The sequence below is a fragment of the Silene latifolia genome, chromosome 9 (genome assembly GCF_048544455.1).
Source record: "Silene latifolia isolate original U9 population chromosome 9, ASM4854445v1, whole genome shotgun sequence".
Classification (NCBI taxonomy): Eukaryota; Viridiplantae; Streptophyta; class Magnoliopsida; order Caryophyllales; family Caryophyllaceae; genus Silene; species Silene latifolia.
Genome location: NC_133534.1, coordinates 25,388,185 through 25,401,615, shown reverse-complemented (window position 1 = coordinate 25,401,615; position 13,431 = coordinate 25,388,185). Strand labels below are relative to the sequence as shown.

Sequence of the window (13,431 nt, the reverse complement as noted above, 5' to 3'; positions counted from 1 at the left end):
CACGACAGTAATGTCAAACTCTAGTCAGCCAATCATTACCGATATGTGTGGACCAGTTGACAGTAAATATTTACATCCCACATGTATTCTTAAAATGAGATTTAAACATGTGATCATCATGATCGACAGTTGTGATCGCATTATTATCGGAGGGCACATATTCCAACAATCTCCCACTTGTCCTCGACAAGTGTGCGTCACCAATTCTCTTGTCCTATTACTATCTCCCACTCAATGCAAGGTGTCTTTCGGGTCGTACTTGCAAGTGATCATATCGAGAGTGGTTTCCTCGATCCGAGAATAATCGATTGACCGGAATTATCCACCATGGATACATTCCGAGCGTGGCCACGCATTTCCAGTTCATTACTCCTCGAGTGGCCCTGAGATATTGTTATAACCCTGACAAAGGGGTGGACAATTCCTATCGCACTTATTCCCTTCGATTAGCCACAACCATCATAACCCAAAATATGCCCATTTGACCCCATTTACGAAGGTCGTAGTAACACAAATCAAAGTTAATCTGAAACTGTGCAACCTTAGGCGAACAGTCTTTAGTCAAAAGAATTGACTCATTAGAATACTATAGTAGCTCTCGCCACGACCAGGCTATATAAATTTGCCATAACTCTATAAGCGGTCATAAGGCCCGACAAAGTGTTCCTAACTGTATGCCTCTGTGATCGACTAGTCATCTCACATGACTCTATGGCACTTGAACTTGCCATCAATCGCATCACACTCTAGTCACTTCGAGACGTCACTTCATATAAGTGACTATGAGCGAATACCATGTTAATCCGGGTTCACTTTAACGGGGTTCAACATTGTCTCTACAACCCGTTTGGATGTAACAAAGTATAAAAGGAGTTTTCTGATTTAAAAACTCGAATGATAAATATGATTATCATATGAGTAGTCAATACTTGATTACTACTTCATATTCTATAATCCAGTTTGATCTTGAATGTAGTTGTTCATCTCAATTCAATTGAAATGACATGACTCATCATGTTAAGCCTATGAGAAGGCTTTGGTTAGTAGGTTTTATCAACTTCTTGTACCTTACTCAACCTTACTACATACTCGTTTTCCTTTGTAATGTATACATTTGCATCACGAAACTTTCTGAGTACGTGTCGAGATCCAATCAAGACATAGGCCCTCTAGCCTTAGAATAGCTCCCACTATTTTCACAGTGTGCGGGACCCATCCCTCTCGCACATCTCATGATTGCAAGTGTACTCAATTTCCGTTGTAAATATTTTTCATTGTTCTTTATTGCCTAGAACGATTCTAGAAAATCTATTTCTTAAACAACATAGCCACAATGGTATCTTAACCATCCTAATGTGTTTTGATTATGGTTTTGTCGGAAACCATGCGCAATCTCAATTGTCAATTGTCACTTGTGTAACACCCTTACACAAAATTGCATCAAAAACACTTTACATTACATCCTTAATGTTTCTGCAAGCACTTAAGGGTAATCTTTATGGTTTACTTGGTAACTATTACTTAAATTCGATTTGAAACAATTCATCATACTCAAAGTATATGAAGTGTTATACATCATTTCCTATTTAATTGATTCAGCAGCGGAAGCAAATGGAAGCAATCAAATATGTTCAATTCGATTGAACTAGTCATGAATCTTATCAACCTAAGACTTCTTATTTGACGCTAATATCATGTGGATTTATCTCCATAAATCCGGATATTAAAGATGTACTATATTTCTCCAAAGTCTTAAATCATTCGCAATGATCAATATGTCATCCACATATAAGACTATTAAAATTTCCGTAACTCCCACTAAACTTCATGTATAAACACAACTTCTCGACTTATCGGGAAAAATTTTATACCATGATCAAATCATTGATTCCAACTCATTGATGTACTACTCAAGAACATCTCTTAAGTTGCACATTATCTTAGGATTGTTAGAATCTGTAAAACTCATAACATGTATTGAATACATTCCTTCTAATTGAAGAAGTGGGTTTTAGATTCACTTGCTATATGTATATAATCATAATGAAACACAATTCCTAAGAAGATCCAGATAGACTTAAGCATTTCAACTAGTGCAAAACCCTTTGCAACCAATCAAGCTTTGAAATCTCTCTTTATTAGTGCAAAACCCTTTGTCACTAATCAAGCCTTTTATTTTGGATTTTCATGGCTCTAAGCCTTGCATTGAGTTGTGACTTAAACATTCTCATGTAAGTCATATGTTCATTACTTTCCAGAAGTAATCAACTTGAATCAAACAATTTCTTTGTAAGTTATAAGCTCTTTACTTTTTTAAAAGTAGCATGAATTCATCATCTTCAACAAGTGACGAATTTAACCTCCTAGGTTTGCAAGAAACAACATCTTACACAAAACGTCTCATGTAGCCAAGAAAGACCAGTTTCTTGCGACATAACATTCTTTGTGGCTCTTTAATATTCTTTGTGGCTCTTTGATTAATTTCTCCCACTCTGTCTTCTAGAAATGAACTTGTATTTTAGAAAGACAGCTTCACGAGCCACACACCCGTTGTACTCGTGATTATAATAAGGAAAAATGAGCATTTGTTTCTTTTGAAAACTTACAAACATGGTACCCTGCCAATTCATATCTCATATGAATCGTTTTAGATTTAGTGGAAAAATAATTTAGACAAAATGATAAAATTCCCCAAAAGGTTCAAGTAACTCAAGGTAACTTGATTGAAGTCCAAACCATATCGAATAGCGTTTGATTTCTTATCCAACCACACATTATCCCATAATGCGTGCTAAGAGAGATTAACTTGTGATACTATATCACATTTCATTTGACTTATATCAAAGTCTTTATTTTGATAATCCCATCACGACTAAATCGTGATTCCATGAACTCTTTGAATTTCTTCAAAGATTTCTATATCTATCTTATTAAGTGAACACATTAGCGTCAACTTAAATCGTTGGTAAAAGAAAATGATCAACCTATTTTGGATCAATGATTTACAACCTCGGTCTCCTTTTCAACCAAAAAGGCACGAGACATCTTGCCTTGAATACAAGATACGCATATACCATAAGATCTAATGGTTTCAAGAGTACTCGATAACTCTTTGCGTTCATCATTCCAAAATCTAAGGTTTAATCTCGGGTTACCAATTTGAGTCTTGTATCATCTTCATGATATATCATTCTAGTTTGGTTTAGAATATAATCACCTTTGATAATGGGCTAGCCATACATCAAATCATGGTGTATAGGGTCACAAAAGTGAAACCTCTTTTGTATCTTAACAAGTTTATATTCTTATTTAGAGTTTATGCACTTAATAGTCATAATTAAGTTCAACTATAAACCCAAAACTAGATTGATTACACAATGACTCTATCTCTCAACATCATTGTTGCTAGTCGTCATATTCTAATCATCCTATGTATCAAGTACAATGATGAAAACCACCACCGGTTTCTAATATTGACGAAGTAGTACTAGAAAAATTTATGTTAATCAAATAAACATTTAAAGAAGAAGGTCCCGTTAGATGTCCCACAACTAACTTGTTGATTCTTCAATAATTTGGGGTAGTTTCCTTTCTAGCGTCCAACAATTAAGACAATGGAAACTTTATCGGTCGGGATTGATAGGTTTAGTATTGTTATTCTCAATAACGTTACTTTTAACATTACCTTGTATCAATTCCATTCTAATTTTACTTCTTTAAAACCTTATCATTTTCCTAACGGTTTAAGAGAATGCTCCCACTCATTTCAATGAGTCTTTGCTTTGAGAAGCAAAATTGAATTCATGAAGACTACTCTTCATTCGTTCGTTTAGTCTTAAAACTTTCATTGAAGTGGTTGCGGTATTTTGGTTAATTTTGATTTCCAGCAAATCTAGGTACCAAAATGATGTAACCTTTCAAAGTACTTAACTCAATTAAGCATATGAGAAACAATTTATTGTAAGTAGATATGTTAGTCAAGAATCAAAAACCCTTTTGATCACGTATAACTTTTATCTATACTCTTCACAAGAGATCCTTACAATGGATAATACAAGGTTTTTAGAAGAAAATTCATATTTGTCTTTAGTTACGATGTTCTAATGGAGATTTGAATCGAAAATCGAAATGATATCGTATAAAAATTGTGGTAAAGAAATAGAACAAAATAATAACGGAATAGTGGAAAACTTTACATTTATCGTTATATTAATACTTGTAAATAATTTAACAAGATATGAGCATTTATGTAGTGACCTCTACCCAACTACAATAAGTGATTCCAAGATCCTAATTCATATTAACTTGGGCACGGTAGGGCCGATTCATCCCTTATCAATATAACTCGGTGGATTAACTCTTTAATCGATTCTACTTTTAGAACTCTTGGTCGATAAAATTACATTAATATTTATCTTTAGCCCGGAACACATGCGACTACGGTCACGAATACTTCCGTTGAGCTCAATCCAAATTTCGAATAAATGTGTCCATGATCCAAATCCACATCAACTTGGGCACGGTAGGACCGATTCATCCCTTATCAACATGAATTCGGTGGATAGACATTTATCACCCACTTCACCAACGTAACAAGGTTTGTCTTACGGTAAAGCCGGCTCAACTCCCTTGCGAAACTGGTACTTCATGGGTTTCTAATTTTTGGTAAGGCTAAGTCTCAATTGTTTATTTTAGCGAGAGGTCATGTCAATTTATTATCTATCACGTTTTAAGTGAACTAAAGCGGTGAACTACGATAATTGTAATTGACACGGTCGATAAACTCGATAAAAAGATAATGCATGTTTTTTTTTGGGAAAGGTTAAGTATATTAATCATCAACAAAGGAGTACAAAAAGTTCGTATATGTGACTGATTACAAACTAGTATCTATCAAGTATAAACAAAACTGTCGTACTAACAATCTAATGTGTCAAATGTTGGAGCCAAGCAGCATCTTCTCTAGTAATAGCAGATTTGTTTCGAGTTCTGAACCGAGTGCACACAGACTGAATTCCTTGGGTAACAATAAGGCCAGTTTGAGTGACTTTGGAGTACAATCTTGCTTTGTTACGTTCCTGCCAAATAAGATAGACCAACTGAATATAACAAGCACTGGTGATCCTTCTCACCAAAAGACTATTCCTTCTCCCTCTTCTATACCAGCTGACAAGTCCACGAGGATCAAAAGAGAATTGAAGCTTTTGTTGCAATAACTGCACACATCTGGTAGTATAAACACATTCAAAAAAGAGATGGTCATGAGATTCATCTTGACTGTAACACAGAAAGCATCTAAGATCAGAGGCACCTCCCATACGAGCAAGACGATCTTTAGTAAGTAATCTACCTAGGACAGCAGCCCAATAAATAAAGGAAGCTTTAGGGACATTCATAGAGTTTCAGCAAACTCTCCACCAACTGACTTCAGGCTTAGGCCCCCTTAACCAGTTGTACCCCTATTTAACAGTGTAGGCAGCCTACTTCCCCATCCAGCAATCAGCAGAGTAAGCAGGTCCAAAGATGCTCATAAGATGTGCAATTTTTTTCCAAGACCAACTACAATCAGGAGGGGGATTATAGTTGGTCCAATGAGTACCCTTCAAATAGACGTGAGAAATCCACTTCACCCACAAATGATCTTTCTTGGAAGAAATCCACCACACATACTTCCCAAGCAAAGCCTTGTTCCAATTTTTTGAGTGCTTGATCCCCAATCCACCTTCAACTTTGGGCAGGCAGCAATTATCCCAGCTCACTGCTGGGGCCCGTAAGTAAGCATCCTCCCCCCCCCCATAAGAAATTCATACACAGACTATCAATCCTATTCATTATGCCATTAGGAATTAAGAAGATAGTAGACCAATAAAAATGCAGGGACTGTAAAAATGAGGTAACCAAGGTGAGTCTACCAGCATAAGACAGATGATTAGCCCCCCAAGATCTAATCCTAGCAGTAATCTTATCCATTAGTTTCCTTCCCTCAGTTTTAGTGAGCTTCTTAGACAAGATAGGAACCCCCAAATACTTGAAGGGAAGGGAGCCCTTCTTAAAACCAGAAACCTGCAAAATAGCCTCCACAGTCTGAGGTAGAACTCCATTAAAATAAATTTCAGTCTTCTCTTTGTTGAGGCATAACCCAGAGGCTGCTGAGAAGGTAGCAAAAGCCCTTAGGAGCCACATAATAGAAGTATCAGTGCCTTTAGAGAAGAGAAGAAGGTCATCAGCAAATAAGAGATGGTTCAGTCTCAAATGACCACACAGTGGGTGGAATCTAAAATCATCTTGTTGCCCTACAACATTGAGGATCCTGGAGAGGTACTCCATACAAATAGTAAAGAGGAGTGGGGATAGAGGATCACCTTGTCTAAGCCCACGTTTGCCTTTGAAAAAACCAAAAGAATTTCCATTAAGAGTCAAGGAATAAGTAGGAGAAGAAACACAACTCATAATCCACCCAATGAACTGTTTAGGGAACTTGAGGTGATGGAGCATCTGAGAGAGGAAGTCCCACTCAACACTATCATAAGCCTTCCTTAGGTCAATATTGACAAGACACCTGGGGGAGGCAGCTTTCCTATTATATAGCCTCACAAGGTCCTGGCAAATAAGGACATTCTCAACAATATTTCTTCCTTTAATGAAGCCCCCTTGATTTACACTCACAAGATCACGTAAGACCTTACCCAACCTGTTGCAAAGGAGTTAGCAATACACTTGTATATAGTATTGCAACAGGCTATAGGTCTGAATTCAAGGACACTTGTAGGGTTACTGACTTTTGGGATAAGAGTAATATTGGTAGTATTGAGCTGGTTGAGGAGTTTGCCATTAGAGAAAAAGTCCTTAATAGCATCATAAATTCCATGCCCCACCATGTCCCAAGAGTCCTTGAAGAACTGACTATTAAACCCATCAGGACCAGGGCTTTTAGAAGCAGGAATAGAGAAGAAACAATCCTTAATTTCCTCACAAGTCACAGGCTGTAAAAGAATATTAGCCAAGGAAGCATCAACTACTTTACCAGATCTAACAGTGGCTTTATGAACTTTAGTAGTAGGCTTGCTAGTTCCCAAAAGACCTTCATAATACTCTAAGAATGCACTTTCAATATCTTGAGGGTTCTGATGAAGACTCCCATGAACATCTTTAATCTGGAAAACTTTGTTCTGAATTTGTCTCTGTTTTATCTGACTATGAAAATACCTGGAGTTTTCATCACCCCCTTGCAACCAATCAGCTTTGGACTTTTGTTTCAGGTAGCTAATTTTTGCTTTCTGTAAGGTGTCATATGAAGCAGCAGCCTCTCTTTCAGCAAGACTGAGATGAGTGTCATGAGGGTTCTGATGGAGCTGGGATTGCAGATCATCCAACACAAGTCTAGCCATATCAGCAGTGCGTTCCACATCAGAAAATTTATTCTTATTAAGAAGCTTCAGTGGTTTCTTTAAATTTCTAAGTTTAGTAACCACTTGATACATTTTGACCCCAACCACAGATCTATTCCACTCATGATGAATAATTTCCTAAAACTGAGGGTCAAGACTCCACATGTTGAAGTATCTGAAGCTAGGTTTCCTAGCAGGGGTATCAGGTTTCCTAGAAACAATGCAGGGACAGTGATCAAAATTGCCTTCATTCATGAAATATGCCTTGCTATCAGGATAAAGAAGCATCCAATCAATGTTAACCATGAATCTGTCAATTCTAGAGAAAACCCTTGTGGATGGATCCTGCTTATTGTTCCAAGTAAAGAAGGAACCATAAGCTTGAATATCAGTAACATCACAATAACTCACACACTGCCTAAACTCTCTAATTTCATTCCAAGTCACATCACTCCCAAGCCTCTCATTATAATTAAGCAAGGAATTAAAGTCACCACATATGCACCAAGGTTTAGAGCAATTATCTTTAAGATTGTTGAGTTGACTCCATAAACCCTGCCTCTCCCCTTCAGAATTGAATCCATAAACCACAGTATACCAAAAAGAATCTCCAGAGCTAATTTCAGTAGCTTCAACAGTAATATGCTGGTCTGAACTAGCAAGAAGATGGATATAAAATAACTGTGGAAGCCACATTATTCAAACTCTTCCTCCAGGATGTTGACTATTATTATTAACTCCCTCCCAGTAATGACCTAACCTATGTAGAACATTTAAGAAGTCATGCTCTTTTATTTTAGTTTCAACTAAACCAAATAAACCAACCTTATTCTGATAAAAAAATCTCTTAATGTCTAGCTGTTTATTTGGATTATTCATTACACGAACATTCCAAAAGCCTAACTTATCCATTAGCACTAGAAGATGATTCTCCACCATCCACAGACACATGATCAATACTCTTCCCCTTATCCTTAGTTGGTGACACAGCCTCAGCATAAGTTTTGCTAGGACTGGTAGAAGGGTGGTGCACCAGTTCCTGCCTAGTGACCTGAAGAATAGGGCTAGCAATAGGTATCAGAGACAAGTCATGATGAGTAGGACCACCAAAAGGAGTCTCAGGCACTGGCTCCACTAATGCAGGAGGCTGTGTAGGAGGAGCCACAGGGCCAGGGGCTTTCACCACTGGCCTCTGTTGGGGCTGGTGTCCTCCACAGTTAGTGCAATGACGATTTATAATTAAAACCCGTCATATACATTTTAGCAAAACGAGTCGGACCACGAGTTAAATAAGGAGAAAGTGGAAAGCCCACTCCCCCCTAGAGCTCACGGTTTGGCCGAGGTAGACAAAAGGAGAGCCCTTCTCTCCTTTTGACCTAATTCATTTCATTTGCACAAAAATTAGGTTTTTGGAGCATTTCTCTCGGAAAACCTATATCTCACATCAGAAAAACTCACAAAACTCTCTCAATATTGCAAGGCAATTAGAGAGTAATTTCTAGCACAAGGGGCATAGTCTCAGACGGTCTTGGGTGCAACGATTAGGAGGAAATCTATTTTGATTTCTGTTCTTAGGCCGATATTCACAGGACCCAAGGTTGATTCTTATTCCTTCATCGTTTCTCTTGTTTTTTTTTTCGTTTATGACAATTAATCACATGTTAAAATTGCGTTATAGTCCTTAATTTTAAGGGTTTTATTCGGATATTACCCCACAAGTGGTATCAGAGCGAGGCCACGTAAATTTTTCATTGTGATTTTCATAAAACGATTTGAATCGATAATTTTTTTTGCCTTGAAAACCGTTCGGCCGAACTGAAATGCTCACGACTGTTTTCTGTTTTTTTTTTCTTCTTGAAAACCGTGACATGCTACTGTTCACGGGTGATCGATTTTGTTTTCGTTTTGTTTTTGCATATTGTTATTATAATCGGTCTTTATAGCAATATGTTAAAGTTTTATCAATTGTAGATTTAATTTTATACGAATTAGATCAAAATTGCAATTGGTTTTGTTTTGTTCAATCGATTTCACGATGTTTATGGCCGCGCTGAAATATTGAACCGCTGGAATTTTTTTTTTTGCTCTCAGTAATAGCAGCCGTAATAAAAAAAAAATTCGCTTATTTTTGGCCATAATATGTACATTATACGGATGTTGTACAGTCGCTTGATAGTGAAACGGTTCACTCACGTACCATTTAGTTATTTTAAAGCAATTTAAAGTAACGGATTATCATGAATTAAAATTAAGTTGATAGAAGCGGTTTTGTCACATAATTTTAATCGTTAAAAGGTGGTTTGGATAAATTTAACATAATTACGGAATTATGTCACGAAGAAATTTAGTTTTAGTTGATGCATCTTTTATTTATCGTTACTTTTGAATGCCATGAATGTTTTTTATTACGTATTTATTTTTACAAACGGTTGTAACTTAGTGTGGCCTTAGTAGAACGTGTTACCGTAATGATGGAACACGGTCTTGGTTGTATTTTGAGATCTCGCATCTCCGTTTTGATTTTTCCTTGTAATTACAGTTTTTCATTTAGAATGTAAATAGGTTTATATTTTGTAATTTTTAAATTGTAATTTTAAGAAGACCAAAGATGGAGATCGGATGCTCACTCCCGCTGCATGGATCAAGATGGAACATCAAGACAAGCTTCTCGGGTCCAACAGTGGATTCCAAAGTTGTATTATGTTCATTTTGCTAGGATAGGCCACACTAGGACTTTTATTTACGTTTTGCATTCTTTTATGTTTTCTTCGTAACGATAGTTTGCATCATATTCCGCCTAAAACCAAACCACCTAATATTTGCATGAAAACTGACTCATATAGAGGTTACGCGTTAGTTTTCTTTGACATACAGATGTCACACGGCTTCAATAAGACATCACCTAAGTTAATTCATACACGCAATGCTAGTTTTTCGTTCACTTAAAATGAATTAAAACTAAGTTGATGGGATCTTCCTCGTATAACCAAAAATTGAGAATAGTCTTTATAGGTCAAACTCCAATGAATCCCTTCTTCGTCGGTAGGCATAATATGACCCCTTCTACGTCGGGTAAGTTGGAACTGATTGACTTATTTTATCTCAACACTATGGTCACTCGTACGATCCTGTGACTATGGTGGACTAAAGATAGGATTTCCGGAAATCTATCGACCAAGAGTTCTAACGGTAGAACTAGTCAAACAGTTGGCTTATCAATTTACGGAAATTGAGTCTTGGGATCATTTGTATAATTCTTGAGGTTGATCGATTATACAAGTGCAATGAGTCTACGCGTTAAAATGAATGTTAAATAGACTTAAATCACCTCGATGAGTTGCTTATTTCGTTTTGTTTTTCCTTTCTTTTTCAGTGTAGAACACGATCATTTGAACTGCTAATAACAAAATGGCTGGCCGTACAGACGACCCAATGCCAAGTGCCACATTGGACCGTGAGTCCTGGCTTCGGATCTTCATAAATCAGTCTACGCGACTGAAGAATGATGGATCAAACTTCGCGGAATGGGAGGCGGCATTACGGAATGCTGCCATTGCTGACGGGAAGCTCAAATATCTGGTAGAGCCCATCCCGTCAAACCCAGGCCCCACGGCTGGAGCTAACGAGATCGCCAAGTATAGCGATTTCGTCATGGAAGCGGGTGCGATTAAAAACGTACTCATTTTTGCAATGGAATCCAATTTGCAGAAACGCTTCATAGCCCAAGGTGCAAACAAGATTTTCACCACGCTCACTAAGGAATTCTCGAAAGCACCGAGAATCGTGACCTATGAGCATACATGTCGCTTCTTTGAGGCGAAACTCCAGAAGGGCCAACCGGTTAGCCCACACATTCTCAGCATGATTGAGAATGTCGAGAAACTGGAGGCACTTGATTGCAAGATCAGCGAGAACATCGTGACTGACCGCATGCTTCATTCACTCCACGATGGTTTTGCGCTCTTTAGAGCCAATTACTATATGAATGATTTGAAGAAAAGTCCTCATGCACTACACTCCCTTCTCGTACAGACCGAGAAGGACATGAAGTTTAGTGGGAGCATGAAACAGGATGATCTCGTTGTGTCAAACAAGGGCAAGGGTAAGGGCAAAGCTCAGGCAGACCTAGCAGTAGGCAAACCGAAGTTTAAGAAGTCGGGATCAGGTAAGAGTGGGCCTGGTGAGTCGAGCACCTCATCAGGGGCGGCAAAGAGCAAGACCGGTAACATGGAATGCCACCATTTCCACAAGACTGGGCATTGGAGGCGTACATGTCATGTATCCCATGAGGACATAAAAGCAGGTCGCGTTACTCCTGTTGGTATGTCTACTTCTTCTTCTTTTATTCATATGATTGAGATTAACCACGCAAGTTACGGAACTTGGGTACTAGATACTCGGTTGTGGTTCTCATCTCAGTGCAATCATGTGCGGGGCTCAAACATCGAACCCCTCGTAAAGGGTGAGGTGGACCTCCGTGTCGGGAATGGAGCACGAGTGGCTGCCGTCTCGAGGGGAACATATGTGATCCAGCTTCCTAGCGGATTTGAGTTATTTTTATATAATCGCTATTATGTACCCAGTCTATCCAAAAACATTATTTCGGTTTCGCACTTGACAAACTTGGTTTTTCATTTGTAATAGAGAATAATAGCCGCATTTTCTCATTACACGATATGATTTATAGCAAGGCGTCTCCATGAATGGAATTTATGTTTTAGATCAGACCACCGAAATATTGCACGTAATGAATAAAAAGTTAAAGGTTGGTGACAAAGATCAAACTTATCTATGGCAATGCCGTATGGGACACATTAATGAGAAACGCGTTAAACGCTCATACGAGAATGGAGCTATCTCGGCCTTTGATTTTCAATCATTTGGCACGTGTGAATCATGTCTCATTGGTAAGATGACTCGAATTTCCTTCAAAGGTGTTGGAATGCGCGCTGCTGACCTATTAGGACTCATACATACGGATGTGTGTGGACCTATGTCAATCACCGCACGAGAAGGCTATAGGTATTTTATCACTTTCACGGACGATTTAAGTAGATATGGTTATGTCTACTTAATGAAGCACAAAAGTGAGTCCTTTGAGAAATTCAAAGAATACCAGAATCGGGTACAGAACCAACTGGGTAGAAAGATCAAAACACTACGGTCAGACCGTGGTGGCGAGTATCTTTCACACGAGTTTGATCAACACCTTAAGGACTGTGGGATTGTCTTACAGTTAACTCCTCCTGGAACACCACAGTTGAATGGTGTGTCCGAACGGAGAAATCGAACACTACTTGATATGGTTCGATCCATGATGAGTCACACCGTATTGCCTGATTCATTATGGGGTTATGCTCTTCTTCACACACCGCTCTAATACTTAACCGAAGTCTGTCTAGAGCTGTTGACAAGACTCCATATGAACTATGGAAGGGAACGGTCCCTAACTTGTCCTTTATACGGGTTTGGGGCTGCGAGGCTTATGTCAAGTGGAGCCACGGAGATAAGCTCGGCTCGCGATCGGTCAAGACATACTTTATAGGTTATCCTAAAGGAACATTTGGTCATTACTTCTATTCGCCAACCGAACAACGTGTATTTGTTGCGGCTAGTGCGACATTCTTAGAGAAGGAGTTTCTCGAGAACGCGAAGAGTAATAGAACCTTCGAGCTGTTAGAGATTCCAGAACCAAATGCCGAGCAACCATTGGAGGAACCAGTTCCTTCAATCCCGGCTGCGGTTAATATTCCTGAGGAACCTAGGAGGTCGGGCAGAGTCTCTATTCCTCCGGACAGATACATTGGTATGGTCGAGGAACATGACATAGATGACATTCTACTCTTAACGAGTAGTGAACCCGCAACCTATAAAGGTGCCATGACTAGTTCCGACTCAAAGCTATGGCTTGAGGCCATGCAATCCGAGATGGACTCCATGTATGAGAACAACGTATGGGATCTTGTTGACTTACCCGCTAAGGTTCGTCCCCTTCAATGCAAATGGCTTTACAAGATAAAGCATTCTGTGGAAGGTCAACAAG

The 13,431-nt window shown here is 38.6% G+C and overlaps 1 protein-coding gene across 1 annotated transcript; it reads right to left on the bottom strand.

The window, feature by feature from the left end:
* Nucleotides 1-7,526: 7,526 nt before the first annotated feature.
* On the bottom strand, nucleotides 7,527-8,084 carry LOC141600751 (uncharacterized). The gene has a single exon (XM_074420998.1). It carries the CDS (start codon nucleotides 8,082-8,084, stop codon nucleotides 7,527-7,529), a length of 558 nt encoding a protein of 185 aa, XP_074277099.1.
* Between the last annotated feature and the right edge of the window lie 5,347 nt (nucleotides 8,085-13,431).